The following is a 20,608-nucleotide window of genomic DNA, read 5'->3' on the forward strand; positions in this document are numbered from 1 at the left end:
TTTTAGCCAAACCCATTTTAAACAAGGTTATCTTATTATATTATTGTTACCTTATAGACTCAAGAATACATCCATTCCAGACACGGAAGACGCTCTGATTTGAATTTACAACATTTATTTTACCAACCAAACATGTTAGAAGTACACACACATAAATTTAAATAAAGACGAACCCCGGCTGGCCGGCCATCGGTCCCTTTCTCTGTGTCAGACTTAACTATGTTTGTTGTCGTCTTCTAAATAATGCCTCGAGTGGGGCTTGAGGAAGTGACGTCGCTTGCGTCTGCGCAGTGCGACCTGATGCAGCCCCTGAAGGGAGACACAGGAAACAGAAATACTGCAAAATAATAATAATAATAACGCGACTAAACGAGACGAAATAACGTTATAACATTTCGTTTCGTCTCGTTTTGGTCAACGAAAATGAAGAGACATTTTAGCATAGTTTTTATTTTGTAAACCACATTTAGTCTCGTTTTTATTCGTCAACGATATTGCATTATACATTTAATTATAGTCATCGTCACATGACCAGCATTTTTGTCTCGTCTCGTCTCGTTTTCGTCATGAAATAAAGGTTCGTTGACGACGATATTTAGTCATAATTTTCGTTGACGAAAGCAACACTAGGAAAAAGACAAAAAATTCATTTCATTAAGTACCATGCTTCATTTGAATTTTTATTTCCCTGCATTAACAACAACATACTCATATTTCCTAATGGCTAGGCCATAACATATATTTAATTTAAAGTTTAATCATTTTTATTTATATAAAAAAAAAAAAAAAACATTTAAATTTATAGTCTGATCAAGATGCACCCGAAAGTTTTTTTTATTATGTAAAGATAGAGATTAGACATATTATTTTGTTTTATAGCTGGTCATTTTTATGTTTAAATATTTGATGTGTTTTTAATAATAATAATAATTGATCAAGTACATCATGTAGTTAACGCGTGAAGACTGTTATTTCCTGTTGTGTAAATTGTGTTATTAGGTGTCAAGAGTCCCACCTAACTGATTAAGTAGGTGATAAACTGGTAAAAATATTGTTCGAATTAAAACAAAAATCTCTTTAAAAACACATGAAAGTAAAAGTGCACCAGAGCCCCCTGCAGTCAGCTATCCATCTTTCGCTTTCTCTCTTTTTTAGTTTCTCCTGATATGTCTGTTTTGCTACTTTAGACAGGGTTATGACAGAGCTGAGATATGTTTCTGTGAATAATACAAGTATGTTATCATTACAGGTGGTATAAAGTATAGACCACTATGGTCATTTAGGTATTGGAAATTAATATGTAAAAACAGTGATTATAGTGTGTAATTGGTAATGTCAGGTAAGAGTCGAGAGAATAGACCTCTGCGCTTTCTCTCCAAGGAGTTATGAGTGTGTGTGTATGTGTGTATGGGGCTGGTCTGTAATGAGTCCCTGTAGTGTGGAGTGCTGCTGACATTTCCACTCTAGCCTGAGAGTTAATGAGGTACTCAGGCCTTCACCAGCAGCTCACCGTATGCTGAATGTGATGCTCTTTAGAGTGCCAAACAGACAGTACCTCTATCATGAGCCAGAGAAACCCTGCGTCAATGAATATGGGTGGTCTGTGCAAACTTTACTAGGAAAAGGAATAGTTCACTCATGATGTTCCTAACCCAAAGTGATAACTTCGTAAATATTAGCTATGATAACTTTATATAACTTCAAGCAATGGTCTTCATTAACAAAAACCGTAGGTTTCGCTCAAACATACAACAAAAAGGTTGTGAAAACAATGCTAAAATGTCTATTAAAGCTATTTTTTAATTGCACAGATTACTCTGGCCGCCAGTGGAATCAGTTATCCCTGCCACCACCTGACTGTGTGCAGAAGATCTTCCCCTACGCTCACGGTCGACCAGACAGATGAGGTAAAGCAGAACACACATCAATACCACTACAGTGCACAAACAGTGTCAAATCTGCTTTCGTTTATGTAGATGAGAACCATGAAGAAGTTCTGTTTTTCTCATAATTTTTACATTTATATATTTCATTTCGGCTGTTTTTGTTTTTAGTTTTTCAACATATTGAATGTCAGCATTTGGTGCCAGTTTTGGCAATTCTAATGTTTTGTGGGATTCTTAATTATGGCGCTTTTCCACTGCGTGGTACGACTCGGCACGGCACGGCTCGGTTTGCGTTTCCACTGCAGTTTAGTGCCGCTTTAGAGTGGGCGGGCCGTGACTCCTGAAAAACTTTTTCATTCCGCGTCGCCATCAAGCTCTCACTTGATCCGCTCCTCTGCTATGAACGAGAGGAACGTCTGTACTTCCCAGTGTTGCCAACTGCTTTCAATTGAAAGTAGCTAAAACTGGTAGCTAAATGTCTCTAGATGACATCATAATGGCAAATTCACTGATCTATATAAAGATGAATGTGTAGATCAGTGGGGAAGATGAGAACTTAGATAAGGTTTGTCCAAGAAGTTGCTATATTTGTCCCTAAACTTTCGAAAAAAGTCTCAAAAGGGGCGGGGAAGTCGCTAAATCTAGCTACAAAGTAGCTAAATTGGCAACACTGGTACTTCCTCAACAGACAACGAAACAGCTATTTTTTGGTTGTTAAAAAAAGGTGAGCTCGTTGGCTGTGCTGATTTAAATCTAGCGGTTCTATTGTGTCTCGTGTCGCAAGTTCAGTGATGCAGGTAGTGACAATTCTCTCCAGCCAATCAGTGATTAGCAGAGTTTACACGTCATGTTTTGGTAACGGTACGGTTCGCTTGGATCCTCAACCGAGGTGGTACTGAAAAAAGTACCAGGTACTGTACCCAGTGGAAAACCCCCCAAAAGTGAACCGTACCGAACTGTACTGTGCCGTACCATGCAGTGGAAAAGCGCCATTAGACTACTCTGCTCAGCCAAAATGGATAAATTATATTTATTTTTTATTTTTAATGAGAAACTCGTTGTTGGAATAGAAATACAGTCCCAGTCTGAATTGATGAAATAACATATAGTGGGCACAGGGATCGCTGTCGAGTTGCCAGGCATAACACTGCAGCTAGACTTGCCCCTGTGTTTCAAGTCTGATGGCAACCTTTCAACAGATTGGCAACTATTACATTCTCTGCACCGTTCATATTAGGTTTGGTCCCCAAAGTAGAATTAAAATGGGAACTATTTTATGAAATATTATACTTTTTTTATGGAGTTGTAATTGGGCGGTCACTATTATAGAAATTTTTGGCTGACACTAATAACTGTTGCTATTGTTGTTGGCAGGATTATAATTTTTCCCCCCCTGATTATAAACACAAATACCTTTCCGTGAAATTAGGATTAGAAATTAGATTTAACATTGTGATATACAGTAGAAAATATTTTTTTGTAGTTTTAGAACCTTGCATAGAAACAAATCTTTAAGAGGCCTTTTATGGCTGAATTCTGTTATTAATATTCTTTTTTTTTTAGTTTATAATTTATAAATTAATACATTTCTTTTCATTAAATTAATTTAAATTTTACTTAAAAATGGGGTTTGATATTGTCATCTTAAATATATAAGCCTAATTTAGGGATTGGCAAATGTAGTCATTCATGCCACAGTTGACACCGAAGCAATTTAGAGTGAGAGAGATTAGTTTTTAATGTATGTACTTATTTATTTTAGAAATGTTTAAGTCCCTTTTCAAGCTACGTTTTGGATTAGATCCCTGTTATAATTCATTGGTGTGATCACAAATAAATTGCGTATCTCTAGTTTTGTCAAATGAATTGTTTTTTAAGAAATTGCCTCTGTGTCTGTGTTACAGTGCACAGATGTCCACATGGTCAGTGACAGTGAGGGAGATGATTTCGAGGATGCACCTGAATTTGGTGTTGATGAATCTGAAATCTTTGGCATGGGAAGCTCGAGTTGTCGAAAGTCTCCGATGAGTAAGTTATACAGTGTCGTTTCATCTGGGGTTGACCATGAAGGAATGGTGTTTACTGGATATCTGTAATGATATATTCCTTCATCTTCCCTCAGTGCCAGAGAACAGTGAAAATGAGGGTGATGCCTTACTGCACTTTACTGCTGAATTTTCTAGAAGGTGAGATCCCTGGACAAAGTAACATTTGTATTTCAATTTCATTAAAGAAAACCAAACATAAACTGCATTTCTTTGTAGTTCAGTATGCGGTGTCTTATACACATTTTTTCAGCACTGCTGGTTTTGAATAAGATGTTTTTAATGTTTGAGAAATAGCTACTCTGATGTTTGGTATTTGCTTATTTGTGTGTGATATTTGCTTAGTGTGTGCATGTATGTTTTGTAGATATGGCGATTGCCATCCTGTGTTCTACATCGGCTCCTTGGAAGCAGCATCTCAAGAGGCCTTTTACGGCAAAGCCAGAGATGTGAGCATAAACTCTGTAATTTACCAATCAATAAATGTATAATAAATATATAATTTCTATCATTATTTAAACAAATTTTTTATATTGAGTCATTTGCTTTTTTTATTACAAATGGTTTATTTTATTTTGTTTTATTTTTTTATTTTATAATTTTTTTTTTATTATTTTATTTGATCAGTTGGAGGTGGTATTGGAAATGATAGGGAAATAATAGGGATCAGGAAATGACCCAAGCCAGATTCCAGAAACCTACGTTGCGCGTGCATAAGCACATGCACTACCAGGCTCTAACATTTCTTCTGAGAGTCATATGCACAGGTATATAAACAATGCTAAAAGTTTGATTGGCAGAACTGGCCCCCCCATCATGATAAATCCCCATCAAATTTCCGTTTCCCATTTGAACAGCTGAAGCTTTATTTAGAACAGCTTTGTGCTGGTTTTTCCGCTGTGTCCTCATAAGGAGGCTTGTATCAACTGACAGCTTGTGTGGATTACGGATTTATTAGACTGGGAGGATGCAGCAAGATGTTCAGGGGGTTTTTGAGCATGAGGAGCGGGCTGGAATGGCTTCCTGCCTACAGCCCAGCTGATCTCCTCCTCTCCTCAGCACAGGCACTATATGGCCGCCATTCTCCCCCGAGGAGACAGTTCAGTGTGTCAGTAAAAACAAACTAATGTAAGAAGAAGAGATGACCTTCTGTGTTCCTCTCTTGCAGACAGTCAGTGTTTTTCTTCACGGGTCAAACATTTTTACTCTTTTATCCTTGTGCGCTTTTCTAGTATGCCATTCGCAGTTGTTATCCTTTTGGACTTGAGCCAGAGCGTTTATCTTTAGGAAGGATTTAACAGGACATATTTAAGGTATGCGTCATTAAAAAGTACTTTTGAGTAAAAATTATGAAAGATGAATAGAAATTTCTAAAAATAGAGAAACGTCACCTGGAATGTTGTTCTGGTACAGCAAAGTCCCAAATGACTTTTGAAAATATTTTTAGTGTATTTTATGATAAGCACTAAATTGTGGTATTAGTTAATTATGAAGTAACGTGTTTCCCATAGGATTTTGAGAGAATATGGGGGGGGGGTTGATCTTGGTCTGTCTAGTTGGGTCACGGGGCAGCCACCCCCGGATGAAAATTTTGTTTATTTTGAAGTTAAATGCCTCAATCTGGTGCACATTGAGAGTTCAAAATTAAGAGCTCCAACTCATTTTAGTGTCCAAATTGAACAGAGTAAAAGTCTTTGCACTGATTTGTAGCTGGACTTTAAAGTGGAAGCCAAACAATTAGAATGTAATAATAATACTTTTCTACAATACAAATCTAGTGAAATGCTTTAATCATATGACCACAAATATGTTAGAAATTTTGCAAATGTGAAAATAATGCATAACTGGTGCCCATTGCATTCCCAAATGCATGTTAAAATCACAGCACATGCACTGCGAACTAAAACATCAGATCACGAGCTGATCATGTGAGCAAAAGTGCACACTTCTTCAAAAATGCAGTGCAACAGACTATATTTAATTAAAACACCTCTTATGATTTTGGTTTGATTGACAGAGGCTTTGAAAAAGCAATAGTGCAAAACATTTTATTATCAGAAGTGTAAAAATATTTTCAGTTCAAAAGATTGTGGCAGGCTGCCAGAGTCTAGGCTGTTAATGGGAAACACTGATGCAATTTTTGCACACTAACATCATCCATATAGGATTGCAAAAACAAAGACCAATAACATAGGATTCTAAAAGGGAAGCATTCAAGAAATCCATTTCAAACTACTCAGACCATTGCTTGAGCTACTGTGTTCACCACCTTTCAGTCACCCGGATTAGCCACGGCTGTGAACGTTTCATGTGCACGTGTGCATGTGTGGGATGGATTTTTCTGAGGGCACTTGTGCCCCTCTCTCGTAGGCCTGAGAGGCTAATCACTAAGTAAAACACTACGTGATGAAGTGTTTCTGGAGTGGGAGATGCTCCCAATCCATCCTTAATGAAAATGCTGGAGGCCCTGGAGTTCAGCCGGAGGATCAGCAGAAGACTCTTGAGTCAGGCCACCCATCATCACAAATCCCCTTAACATCCAGCTAATCATGCTAACTCTCCTCTGCCACCCGCACAAAGACGGCCATCAAAATTCATAGCTCCTTCGCACCCTTCATGGGTTTTTCATGCATGAGCTTTATAGTGGAGCCTCTGTGACGAAGCGATTTTTCGGCTTGTGAGAAAAGATACAGAGAGATGAGATTTCTGACACCTGAAGGACTTCATGTTATTGACACTGCTGTTCTAACAGGAGAACTGATGAAAATTGACTCTTGTCTTTAAATATTGATCCAAATAATTTATTGATTTGTCAGTAGTGCCAATAATTTACCTTCTAACGCAACATTGACATTCTTGTCTTGTTTAAAGGAACAGTTCACACAAAAATTTAAATTGTTAGTATTTAATCACCTTCATGTTGTTCTAAACCTATATGGCTTTTTATTCCATGGAACACAAAAGGTGAATTTCTTTTCTTCTTTCTTCTTTTTGGCACATTCATTAGAGAAGCTTTTGCATCCTTTTCAAAACTTTTTTTGTCCTCTGGAAGAAAGACAGTAATGTGGGTTTTGGAGTGTCGTATGACAGAAATAATGACAGAATTTGGTTGACAGACGCTTTAAGATTTGTATTACATACAGGCAGCTCTTAATGCTAAACTCTAATTATGCAACAAAATATTATTATTACTAGATTATTGTTCCATTTTGTGGGAGAATCTCTCATAGTATTGTAAGTGCCATCTGTTAAAGCACTCCACTACAGGTCGAGAGAGCAGTAATATGAACTCCTCATTTCCCATTGTTTGCTTTCCTACAGGCAAAAGAGAATGTTCACTTTCAACGTCTCTCCCTCCTCCAGCACATACACATCGCCAGTAATTAAAAACATCCTTTCACAATATCTTTAACAAGAGAAGTATGATCGTCTGTGTAACTAGCATTACTCTCACGGTGGGGCAGGTGGAGCCACCAACAGAATGTCTTGAAATAATTTCAAAAATCAAGATTTTTTTTTTCAGTCAGTAGAAGTGTGACCAGACTCCAGGAGTCCTGTAAATAGCATTAGACAAAAACTAGCTTTTTCTTACATCATAAAATATAACGTGATGTTAATATCATTAGCAGGACATTTTGCCCCTCGCTGTATATTTCTGCTTCTGTAGTATTGCACTAGTAGCTCCACCCACAGTGAAATCTCATTGGTCCAGAATCCCTATTGATAGCGCATTATTAAAGTCACAATGTAATGGAAGTAGCAACAGACTTGTATTGTGATGTACATCCAAGTGAAGTAGATTATTGGAAAATAAAAATTGTAGAGCAGGTGACTTGGTCCTGTCCTTTGGTTGTTGATTGGAAATTACAAGCTCCAAAAAATGAAATGTTTGGATGAATCATTCACAAAAAGATTTGTTTAGGAAATAGAATAATTTTTTACATTTTTATTTCATGCTGACTTTAAACATTGAATATGTTTTGATTAGCTGTGATTTGTTCTGCATAGCATTTCAATTCAGTTTTTATAGTCACATTAATGCTGGAAACTTTGCCGTGTTAGTGCACATTGTAACACTACATTTCGATCCATTATTTGTGCATTTGGAAGACAATTTTACTAAATGCAAATGCTTTGTGCAAGGTGGTTAGCATGTCTTGAGCCCTTGATTAGGTAAATTCAATCTCAAGGCCTGTTCACATCAAGTTTGATGCAACTAAATGACACAAAGTAAAAAAAAAAAATTTGAAACATTTTGCATATTAAATTTCCGTCCTCCAAATTTCTATATCTGATTTTTTTTTTTTTTTTTAATGACTTATATCTGAAAAAATAATAACTAGTTAGTGTAAAGGAGTACAAAAAGATACATTGTTTCATTTTAAAATCACGTCACCTGTGTTTTTCATGCCAAACAGTCATACTTGGTGTGAATAGGCCTTCACTTAGTAGATAAACATGTTTTTTGGTCCTGTTGCTGCAACACTGACTCACATGTCCAATGTTAGCCTGGGAATTCCTCATTTTCAGACAACTGTGTGAAAGCTAGTACTGTCCCACTCACAGGACAGATCAGCTTTCTTTCTCCTTCTACCCACCTCCTTCACTCTGTCCTCTCCTCCCCTGTTCTTCTCGCATCTCTACACTTTCCTCCCCACCATTTCAGGATTCGCGTCCCGAGCAGGTGGGGGGATGACTCGAGGTGATGGAAAGAGCTTTTGGGTCAGTTTCTTCCCCAGAACAGACCCAGTAATTTGGACTGAGCGCTGATTTCTGCAGGCTAAGAAAAGCCCCACAAAAACGAGGGAAAGAAAGGAGGAGAAAACAATGGGATGAAAGTAGATAGGAGTGACTGTGGGTAATGGAGGGGCGTGAAACGAGGGAGCTGACCAAAGACTGTTATTAGCGAGAGTAGCTTTTCCCCACCTCTCCAATGAAATCTTAGAGGCCTCAAAAGGTCAAAATGTTTTGAGTGAATACGATCAGTCAGTACTGAAACAGCCATGTCAGTTTTAGGACAGACTACAAGAGAGGAGTAGAAAAGTTCATGTCTCGTTTTCATCCACCACCCTTTCAGTTTTTGACGGGTAAAATTTTGCCCTCTCTCCAGGTCCCATTTGCTTGTCTACCCAGCGTGAGTGTTTAATCTTTTCAGGGCCTTGAATTGGGCTAGTGAAAGAGGCCTGAGCTCTCTCCCACCAGGGGCCATGCGGCTCATTCGAGAGCTTTAATCACTGTGCAAACACAGCAGCGCTCCTTCAGTCCTCCTTCCATACACACCTTCGTAGAGTCCAACTTTCTCTCCTCCTTCGTTTCTCTCCCCGCTTTGCTTTCTGTTTTTCCACCGTTGGACTGTTGAAAAATCCCTCCTGCTGCATTTGACGAACCGTCGGGGGTCAGATCCGTAGGAAACGTTCAGAGTTGTTCTGCAATTCGGTGGGTTTTATTCCCCTGCCTTGTCTGGTGAAACCTTTCATGTTTGTGTTGGTGTCATTCTTCTTTTTTTTTTTTTTTTTTTTTAATTAGTTGTTGGGTTATGCGAGTGACCGCCGTCCATCTGACGACGTAAATATCTGTGGATTTAGACGTGCGTAGACATCAGCAGTGCCTTCCTGTGCTAACCTGCGACGATGGAAGGAGGGCACTGGCATTTGATGCAAAACAAATAAAGTGATTTGTTCGGTTTTTGTTTTTCAGGGAAAGTTTGATTTAGCCTGCATCAGTTTGATTTGGTTTGGATGTTTGTTTTGCTCAGGGTTTGCAGGGAGGGCACTCGCTGTCTTTTTCTTCTTGTGGACCCTGGTGAAGCATTAGTGGCCTTAAAGCTCTCAGAAAGCCTGATGGTGAATCATGAAATAAGGGTGGATCAGTGAGCCGGGATTAGATGGGTTCTGGCTTCATAGGTAGTGGAAATGGCCATTGAGGCTTCAGTTTTCATGCTTTTTTTCTGCAAATTGGATGTGGGGATGGAATGACCTCTGTGTGGGCAATAGTTGATAAATGGGTGAATGTCTCTCTTTAAATTCAGTGCAGCTATTTGAAGGGTTGGAAATTATTTTCTTTAACAGTTCTCAAGCATGCATAACATTGTATGCGAATTGAATACCATGCTTCCTGCAATGTTAGTCTGCTATTGCATTGCACCAATATTGAATCTCATATTGAATGATTCAGTTCATACATTTTGTTGTATCCAGCTTATGTTATTTTATATATTTATACATACATAATTTTTATATAGTTGTGGTCAAAGTTTACATCCCTCCATATTATTTTGTTAAAATTAATAACATTTTGCAAATTCTGCAAGATGTATGTAAATTAAATACCACTTACACCAGTTACACATATATAACACAAATATATTTATATAAGTTTAAAACATTTAAATAATATATTATAATGTTATATTTCATTTATATTTATTGTATTTATTTTATTTATTTTTTTAAATAATATTTTTATATTTTTCCATTTTCATGTCTATTTTCTGCAAATTAGATGTTGGGGAGGGAATACCTTGTGTGACCATTAGCGCCTATTTGAAACCATTTCAGAACAGATAAATCAAATTAAATTTCCAAAAAATTATTTCATCATTTGGCTACAGACTCTTGAGGGCAACAGTTGTTTTTCTGATTTCCAAATTTTTCTTTTTCAAAAGTACTAAAACATCATTATTAAATGAATTGTCAAGGAACCACAAGCATAAAGATGAATCTTAATCAGATCAAGAATCTTAATTCATATGAGACCTATACCTAACTGTTTGTATATGTTGTGCTTTTGTCACTCAGAGAAAACTGCTGGCCATCTACCTCCACAATGACGAGAGTGTCCTCAGTAACGTGTTCTGCTCTCAGATGATGTGCGCAGACTCCATAGTGTCATATCTCAGCCAGAACTTCATCACATGGGCCTGGGACGTTACTAAAGAAGCTAATAAAGCCAGGTAACACTATTTAACATATTCCTTCCTTTCATCTCTCTCATCGCATGCACTCAATGGCAGTCAAACCATCCAGAACAGTAGCGATCAGAAGCATTTTCACACTCAAAATGGATGATCTCTTAATGAGAGGCATTCCTTCCTTCCCCCTCTCTCCTCTTCTGACTCTCTCCTCATAGAGGGCTTTAACAAAAGATGTTGTGTTTGCTCACTGAGGCCCCGGTAGGGCAGTCTGCACTAATCTGCCCCGTTAAAGGGTCAGTTAGACACACAGCCATCATAGAGCACACTCCTCAGAATGTCTTCATTTCAGGATGGCATTTATGGTGGTTTTACACTGTCTTTGGTCAAATGCAACTTTTGTCCCTTGGAAGCAAAAGAAACATACACCCAAAATAGTATTAAGATTGCAAAAATAATCTATTCTCCTGTTTAAAATGTGCTTTGTTTCCAAGACACGGAGTAAACTTTACAAAGCTATATCCCAGATTGTTTCAGGTGGAAACTGAGCGAGCAAAATGAAGATGGAAGGCCAGAAAAGGAAACGAACAGAGAGAGAAAAAGGGAGAAGCTGGTCAGGCAGCAGATGGATTCTTGATTGGTCCCTGCAGGCTTTGCTTCTGAGCAGGCCTCTACTTTTCCTTCCAGTAGGCTTCACCCTAAAGGCCTCCCTCCGGAGTGGACGGGGAGAGAAAGACCAGCTAGTGACCTGCTTCTGCAGGGGCTCCTTCAGTCCAGCCTTGCCTCTATACCCCTCTCCCTCCCTTTCTGCTTTTTGCCCCAGCTGAGTCTTTCTACCACAGATTAAAGGCGGGCAACATCTGGGGCTATTCATAATGCGAACAGAGAGAGAGAGACACACACACACAATCCCACATCCTTATACGCTGACATACTCATACACACATACACACCTCATTCTCACGCTCCCGAGCCAGGCCTGACTGATAGGTGATTGTGGATGGTGACTGGCAGTGTTTTTCAAAGCTAAATCTGTGAATGAAGCCTGTGAATCGCTAATCGCTGACACCGATCACATAGACTCTTAGCATAATTGTGTATTAATCCAGAGCCCAAATGTAATTAGAGTGAATGTAATTAGCACCCACAGGTGCTACAGGTGCTCTTTGTTACTGGTACAAGTAAGAAAAAGCTGCAGGTCACAATTTGACAGCGCATTCTAGCAGATACAAAGTTTTTTTTGCAATCCATCAAATCCTGATGATTCATATGGCTGATTTATTGACAATGCTGTAAATCAAAGTAATTGCAATTTAATAATTAGTTGTTGTTGTTTTTTTTCAGTAGCAGCAGCAGTTTCTTTTGCTGCAGCAAAAAGTCTGAAGAAAGTTTTTTTTAAGTTTTTTTTATCATTTTCCTTTTTCTGCCCCGTAAGGCTGCGTTTACACTTGCGCTTACACATTAACATGCGACCTGTATCCGGATGTTGTCCACAATAACATTGAAAAGACAAGTGTAAACGCGTTTCTGATCGGAATGTTATCCGATCAGCGTGTCCTGGTCCAGAGGTAGTCGAGGACGCATTGTGTTCGGATGTCAGTATAATGTAAACGCAGTCCAGCCATCGTGTCTGCATTCGCAGGTCGACATCACGCAAAACTCCGCCCCCTCTCTCCCGATCTGTCGGAAAAACGGAACGCTAGTGAGACTCCTACATTTATTTATATTTGTAAAATGTCCCGTGACTGAAAATAGTTTTCAAAAGAAAACCACCACTTCAGGTCGACTTTGCACCGCAGACTTATTTAAATATTGCGCGGGAAATACAGATCCGATCGGTTATCCAGATCGAGAAGTCAGCTGATGTTGCCAAGTGTAAACACGCCGTGTCCTGATTGACTGATGATCCGATCTGCTTGATCAGTACACGGTGATCGCATGTTAATGCCAAGTGTAAACGCAGCCAGAGATGCATTGGGTGTAGTATTTAAAAATACTAGGGATGCACCGATACCACTTTTTCCAGTACTCGCCCGATACGATACTTTTATTTTTGGTACTTGCCGATACCGAGTACCGACACCAATATTTTCATTGCATTTGTAAATTTTTTTAAATATTGGGTACAGAAACCAAAAGAGTATGTATAATGTTAGTTGGTTAACTTCATTTATCAAATAGATACAGTCAATTTTTTTCTCTCTCTATGGTAACCTACATCATCTTTAATTTAATTGCATTAGAGCTGCTCCATTGCAGCGGCTTAGTACTGTAATCACGTGATTTGCTGTGAAAATGCAGGGAACCACTCGCTATAAATCTCCCTAACTATGATATTTTTAATCTGAAACGTGCAGCGATTTATTTTCCAAAGCCACTCATATAATGCAGAAACACTCATGAAGCATTGGTATCGGTGCATCCCTAATAAATACTAAGTTGAATTGTTGTTTAATCAAATCTAATTTTGTATTGAATCAAACTGAATCGTTATGATTGAACAAAATTTACTTTTTTTAAATCGAAAACCTGTGAATCAAATCAGTTCTCAAGTCAAAGATTCACACCATTAACTAGTATAAGGCGTTATTGTTACTATTGATCTATTTTTTTTTTGGGCCTAATTTTAAAAGAACAATTGAGAAGAGAGAGGAAACAATAGGAGAGTGGGATCAGGACATAAACACTCAAACTTGGTCGCCAATAGCGCTGGAGATGTCCACAAGGCTATGTTTCTAGCTATGTGCTTAGTGTTTTCAAAATCCCTCATCCAAAGTATAAAAGTTTGGGGTGTAACTTTTCCTGTTTTGCCACAGGCATAAATGATACTTCAAATCATGTGACTTGTTGAGGACTGGTAGGCTGTTGCCTTTCTAATCAATCAGACTAACAAAGTTTTGCTTTGTGGATGATGAAAAGTAAAAAAATTAATCGGAGAGGCTTAAAGTGAAGAAAATTTTTTCATATGATGTAAATTAAGTATTTAAAAACTCCAGGAAAAGTCTTTGAATTCTGTTGTTTGTTGTTGATGTGCAGTTGTGTCATTGAAAATCAGTGCATAGTTTGAGTATCATGATCATTGTGATTGAGAAACTGTTTTCTCAGGGAAACAGTCATAGAGCAGTGCATGCCCTGTGGCCCCAGCAGATGGTCTGATACTGTGCCACACCTCTGTCGGTCCAGGCAATGGGGAAATATTATGGTTCACACACTCAAGAGTGTGTGACTTGAGTGAGGGATGAGGAGGAGACGAGAGCATGTCACTCCAATTACAAAGCCGTTCATGATGAGACGCTTGTAACACCTGGTGTTACTAACTAGAAAATCAAAAAGAACTCCCCTGAGATCCTTTAAAAACTCTTAACATTCTTCAAGATTTCTTTATGCATCACTGATGTGACGATGAACTGCCAGCTGCAATGCCTGATGGGACCTCTGTAAACACGTGTTATTTGTATGATGTTTAATTTTTTTTGCCAATGAAACAGCTTTGTGGAATCTAGTCATCTGTAATACTGCACTACAAGTTATACAGAAGATAGATTGCCCGCTGTCCTGTTAACCGTGTAGCACTCTATATTTAGTTCGCTAAGTTTATTAAATGGAGCACAGCAATAGGGTTCCAGAGGTAGAATTTTCAGCAGTCATTACTCCAGTCTTCAGTGTCACATGATCCTTCAGAAATCATTCAATCAATACACTGCTATGGTGCTTAAGTAACGTTTTTTATTATTATCAATGTTGAAAACAGTTGTGCTGCTTAATATTTTTGTGGAAAGGGTGATACATTTTTAGAATTCTTTGATGAATAGAAAATTTATTTGAAATATAAACTTTGAATATAAAATTATAAATGTCTTAACTGTCACGTTTGATTAATTGAATGTATCCTTGCTGAATCAAAGTATTCATTTCTTTCTAACTAACCCCAATAACCCCACAGAAGTGTATATTTATTATTAGTGTATATTTAACTTTTTTCACTCTTGGTCATTTTCAGAATAGAATGGCAGCATAATGCTTGCTACATACTATTTTTAATGGTATATGAAATATAGGGAGTTTTAAATTGCAGTATGCTACATTGTAACAATATTATTTGCATAAAACTGCAAAATAACCATGTTGTGTTTCAACTTTAACTTAACTAACTCTAGTAATTGCAAGTAATATGAGTCAAGGATGAGATTACGGATGACATTGCTACTGCTTTATTCATCACATTGGAAATGGTGGATTGCATTTAATTGGAAATACATTATTCCATGTAGTGCATTCTGAATAACTTCTCCACAGAGTATACATACTAAATACTATTTCATAAATTAAAGGTAGTATGCCGGTGAATATACCTAGAGTCCAAAAAGTGCTCACTCATCTCCTCTGATGCAACTTTTTTTTTTTTTATATATATATATAGTTCTCTGATAACGGTGAAATTTGGTTTGAAAAAATCTCCCAATTTTTTCTTTTCTTCCCTCCCACGCTGGTCATGGCCCCTCACTCTAGTGTGTTCCATCTCTTCTCTATTTTACTTTCCAGTTATTAAAGCCGATGTTATTAAAAGAAGAGAGAAGCTAATCTATATTTGCATTCGCTCTATAGCAATTCATTAATATTATGACATTTACTGCGAGCTCTCTGAGTCTGCCTGCTACCCTTTTCCTTCAGCGAAACGTTAATTTAAAGTTCTGTCTTTGTAATGGAATAAGAAATCCTCTCTGCCCTATCAAATTCGGTGCGGCGGGAGCTGAATACTAATTCAGACCGGGGGAGTGTTTGGAGAAGGACCCTCTCTTTTGAGCAGAGAGCAGAATTGGTTTTAAAGTCTGTTAATATGATGAGCTGTGTACTCTTATTAAGCTCAGTGATTGTTCAGGGGAGTTTCACTGGCTGTCTCTCCACTGTCCACTTAAATTACTGACTCTCTCTCTTTCTCTCTTTTCTCTCACTCTCTTTCCAGACTACTCACGATGTGTACAAGGCACTTTGGCAGTGTTGTTGCACAGACCATTCGGACGTACAAGACTGACCAGTTCCCATTACTTTTAATTGTCATGGGCAAACGGACATCGAATGAAGTTTTAAATGTTATTCAAGGTAAAATATACATCTAAATGAACTACAAATAAAATTATAGGCAACACTTCATCAATCAAGCCATTGGCAGACCTTATGTAATGCCTACCAGATCAAAATTGCACAACATTTCTAATTAACTGAATGTACTTAGTATTACAAATATATATATATACAGGTGCATCTCAATAAATTAGAATGTCGTGGAAAAGTTCATTTATTTCAGTAATTCAACTCAAATTGTGAAACTTGTGTATTAAATAAATTCAATGCACACAGACTGAAGTAGTTTAAGTCGTTGGTTCTTTTAATTGTGATGATTTTGGCTCACATTTAACAAAAACCCACCAACTCACTATCTCAACAAATTAGAATACTTATTAAGACCAATAAAAAAAACATTTTTAGCCTTCTGGTTTCTGCATAAATATGACCCAAAACATCATCAGATTTTCACACAAGTCCTGAAAGTAGACAAAGAAAACCCAATCAAACAAATGAGACAAAAATATATACTTTGTCATTTATTTATTGAGAGAAATGATCCAGTGTTACACATCTGTGAGTGACAAAAGTATGTGAATCTTTGTTTTCAGTATCTGGTGTGACGCCCTTTTGCAGCAATAACTGCAGGTAACGTTTCTTGATGAGTCCTGCACAATGACTTGTAGGAATTTTAGCCCATTCCTCAGTACAGAACCGCTTCAGCTCTGTAATGTTGGTGGGTCTCCTCCTATGAACTGCTTGCTTCAGGTCCTTCCACAACATTTCAATTGGATTAAGGTCCAAACTTTGACCTGGCCATTCGAAAAAATGTACTTTGTTCTTCAACCGTTCTTTGGTAGAATGACTTGTGTGCTTGGGGTCATTGTCTTGCTGCATGACCCACTTTCTCTTGAGATTCAGTTCTCGGACAGATGTCCTGACATTTTCCTTTAGAATTTGCTGGTATGATTCAGAACTCATTGTTCCGTCAATGATGGCAAGCCTTCCTGACCCAGATGCAGCAAAACAGTCCGAAAACCGGTCAGTATCTGGTGTGACCACCATTTGCCTCACGCAGTGCAACACATCTCCTTCGCATAGAGTTGATCAGGTTGTTGATTGTGGCCTGTGGAATGTTGGTCCACTCCTCTTCAATGGCTGTGCGAAGTTGCTGGATATTGGCAGGAACTGGAACACGCTGTCGTATACGCCGATCCAGAGCATCCCAAACATGCTCAATGGGTGACATGTCCGGTGAGTATGCTGGCTATGCAAGAACTGGGATGTTTTCAGCTTCCAGGAATTGTGTACAGATCCTTGCAACATGGGGCCGTGCATTATCATGCTGCAACATGAGGTGATGGTCGTGGATGAATGGCACAACAATGGGCCTCAGGATCTCGTCACGGTATCTCTGTGCATTCAAAATGCCATCAATAAAATGCACCTGTGTTCGTTGTCCATAACATACGCCTGCCCATACCATAACCCCACCGCCACCATGGGCCACTCGATCCACAACGTTGATATCAGCAAACCGCTCACCCACACGACGCCATACACGCTGTCTGCCATCTGCCCTGTACAGTGAAAACCGGGATTCATCTGTGAAGAGAACACCTCTCCAAAGTGCCAGACGCCATCGAATGTGAGCATTTGCCCACTCGGTTACGATGATGAACTCCGGTCGAGACCCCGATGAGGGCGACGAGCATGCAGATGAGCTTCACCGAGACGGTTTCTGACAGTTTGTGCAGAAATTCTTTAGGTTATGCAAACCGATTGTTGCAGCAGCTGTCTGGGTGGCTGGTCTCAGACGATCTTGGAGGTGAAGATGCTGGATGTGGAGGTCCTGGGCTGGTGTGGTTACACGTGGTCTGCGGTTGTGAGGCCGGTTGGATGTACTGCCAAATTCTCTGAAACACCTTTGGAGACGGCTTATGGTAGAGAAATGAACATTCAATTCACGGGCAACAGCTCTGGTGGACATTCCTGCAGTCAGCATGCCAATTGCACGCTCCCTCAAAACTTGCGACATCTGTGGCATTGTGCTGTGTGATAAAACTGCACATTTTAGAGTGGCCTTTTATTGTGACCAGCCTAAGGCACACCTGTGCAATAATCATGCTGTCTAATCAGCATCTTGATATGCCACACCTGTGAGGTGGATGGATTATCTCGGCAAAGGAGAAGTGCTTACTAACACAGATTTAGACAGATTTGTGAACAATATTTGAGAGAAATTGGCCTTTTGTGTACATAGAAAAAGTCTTAGATCTTTGAGTTCAGCTCATGAAAAATGGGGGCAAAAACAAAAGTGTTGCGTTTATAATTTTGTTCAGTGTATATATAATTTGGAGAGCTGTGGTTTTCTTCTTGCTTTCTTCTTTGTTGGTGGACCACTCCTGGGGAGGGTAACAGTGGTCTTGAATTTCCTGTGTCTGACTGTGGATTTGTGGAGTCCAAACTCTTTAGAGATGGTTTTATAAACTTTTCTAGCCTGATGATCAACCTTTGATAGATCCCTGTTCTCTAAATAAAACAGGGCAGGCAATGACACCTGATATTCATCTCACTAATTGAAAACAACTCTGAACAGATAAACTCTAATTTGAACTTCAGATTAACAGTTTATACTAGAGATTCACATACTTTTGCCATTCACAGATATGTAATATTGGATCATTTTCCTGAATAAATAAATGACAAAAAATATTTTTGTCTCATTTGTTTGAGTTCTCTTTGTCTGCTTTCAGGACTTGTGTGAAAATCTGATTATGTTTTGGGTCATATTTATGCAGAAATATAGAAAATTCTACTATATATATATATAATTTTATAATTTATGCATTTAGCAGACGCTTTTATCCAAAGCGACTTACAGTGCATGCAGGCTATACATTTTTTACCAGTATGTAAATACATATATATATATATATACTGTATATATATATATATATATATGGGCCAAATTACTCAATTTACCATTCGCAAAGACTCTCATCCCTTAGTTACTGTTGCTATGTCCGACAAACCATGGTGCTTTCACGCCACACATCATGTTCTCACGCAGTGAAAAATACATCGTTGAGCAAAGAGAAAACTGACAACACGCCGACAGACAAGACAGAGCAGGTTACTTTTGCTACGGAAGTGTCATCTTTCAAATTTTGTCTTTTTTTTTTTTTAGAAATTCAAACAAATACCGTTCAGTGGCTTTTTAATGTGTCGTGACAGATCACTGTAGCGCCTCATTTCAAGCAGCATGTGAACCAATCATCTCTTCCTCTTTACTAGTTATAGCACAAAATAAACATGAATGAATATCAGAAGGTATTGTTTCAACCACGGAAACACGTCAATACACACCATTTTTCAAGTTTAAGTCCATTGACGTTAATCTACTCTCCTGTCTGGTTTGTTTGCAGGACAAAATGGCAGATTTGCCGTTATGATTGGTCAGATCGCCTGTCAATCAAGCTCCCTGCGAAGGGTCAATTCAGATGGCTACTTTTTGGAACTTCATTTGCATGATTCCTTAAAATGTTTAATTAATTATTAAATCTCACAACAAATTATATTTTTTTGTATTTGTATTGTATTTCAAGTTGTATTTCTTTTTGGCATTAGTTTGCGTTCATAACTGAAACATTTTGAAATGCGTAGTAAAAGTATGAAAAACTTCAAAATTAGATAAGTCTGCTACAGTCTGATTGTTGTTTATTTTCTGTATGTGTGATGAAGGCAACACAACAGTGGATGAGCTTATGATGAGACTCATGGGAGCCATGGAGATCTTCTCAGCACAGCAGCAAGAAGACATCAAAGATGAGGTGAGATAAAAAAATGAGCATTTTAAGGCATCATTGCCACACACCCGAAGCAAAAATAGTCAACTTAATTATTCTGCCTGCTAAGTTGCTTTATTTGGGCAAATTCTAAGATGGCACTTCATAAACTCAGTTCTTCCAAAAATTATGCAGTGCACACTACTTGTAATTCACTACACCAGAGACTGATTAGCAAAGAGGTGCTTCAAAGTCATATTTTTAGGCCACAAAAAGGGGCATGTTGGGGCAGATGACCACTCATTGTCTGCCTCATATGAGTCGGCGTATCACACAGTGGTAAGAATAGACACTCCGGCTGCTTCTGTGTGGAAGAAAAAGCACAATTCACTGGCTGTGTAATGTTAGCTTGCGGTGGACTGTGCTTGTGAAGTCGACACAAAGCTGGCAGGATACGAGTTTGGTGTGTCATGTCTGCCTGCAGTATGCGATTGTTTAAATCAATGCTAGGTTTGCAATCAAATGCATTTACAAAGAGCTGAAACAAGAGATTGGTCAGATCGCCTGTCAATCAAGCTCCCTGCGAAGGGTTAATTTAATTAAATAAATTATTTTTAGTTTTTATTAACAATTTAACAAAAATTATTGGATATAATTATGTATATAACGATTTATATTATTTCAATTCAATTCAATTCAAGTTTATTTGTATAGCGCATTTTACGATACAAATCGTTGCAAAGCAACTTTACAGAAAATTAAGTTTCTACAATATTTAGTAGCTTATCAGTGGTGACTGTCAGTTAATGTACATATGGCAGAAATGTACATAAAAATCAATTAAAGATGTAATCAAACAGACGATGAACACTATTAACAGCAATTATTATATGATGCAATCAAACTTATAGCAAA

General features: G+C 38.2%; 1 protein-coding gene across 2 annotated transcripts in view; it reads left to right on the plus strand.

The window, feature by feature from the left end:
• The window catches only part of LOC107743872 (FAS-associated factor 1-like), a 102,192-nt gene that overhangs the window by 49,731 nt on the left and 31,853 nt on the right, over positions 1-20,608 (plus strand). For both annotated transcript variants that reach the window (XM_016557324.1, XM_016557325.1), the window contains exons 9-15: positions 1,812-1,907; positions 3,791-3,914; positions 4,009-4,072; positions 4,299-4,380; positions 10,729-10,883; positions 15,805-15,941; positions 19,650-19,738. In XM_016557324.1, coding sequence (XP_016412810.1) covers positions 1,812-1,907; positions 3,791-3,914; positions 4,009-4,072; positions 4,299-4,380; positions 10,729-10,883; positions 15,805-15,941; positions 19,650-19,738 — 747 coding nt within the window. The remainder of the gene's footprint in view (positions 1-1,811; positions 1,908-3,790; positions 3,915-4,008; positions 4,073-4,298; positions 4,381-10,728; positions 10,884-15,804; positions 15,942-19,649; positions 19,739-20,608) is intronic.

Source organism: Sinocyclocheilus rhinocerous, unplaced genomic scaffold (assembly GCF_001515625.1).
Source record: "Sinocyclocheilus rhinocerous isolate Xijiao unplaced genomic scaffold, SAMN03320098_v1.1 scaffold377, whole genome shotgun sequence".
NCBI classification, from domain to species: domain Eukaryota; kingdom Metazoa; phylum Chordata; class Actinopteri; order Cypriniformes; family Cyprinidae; genus Sinocyclocheilus; species Sinocyclocheilus rhinocerous.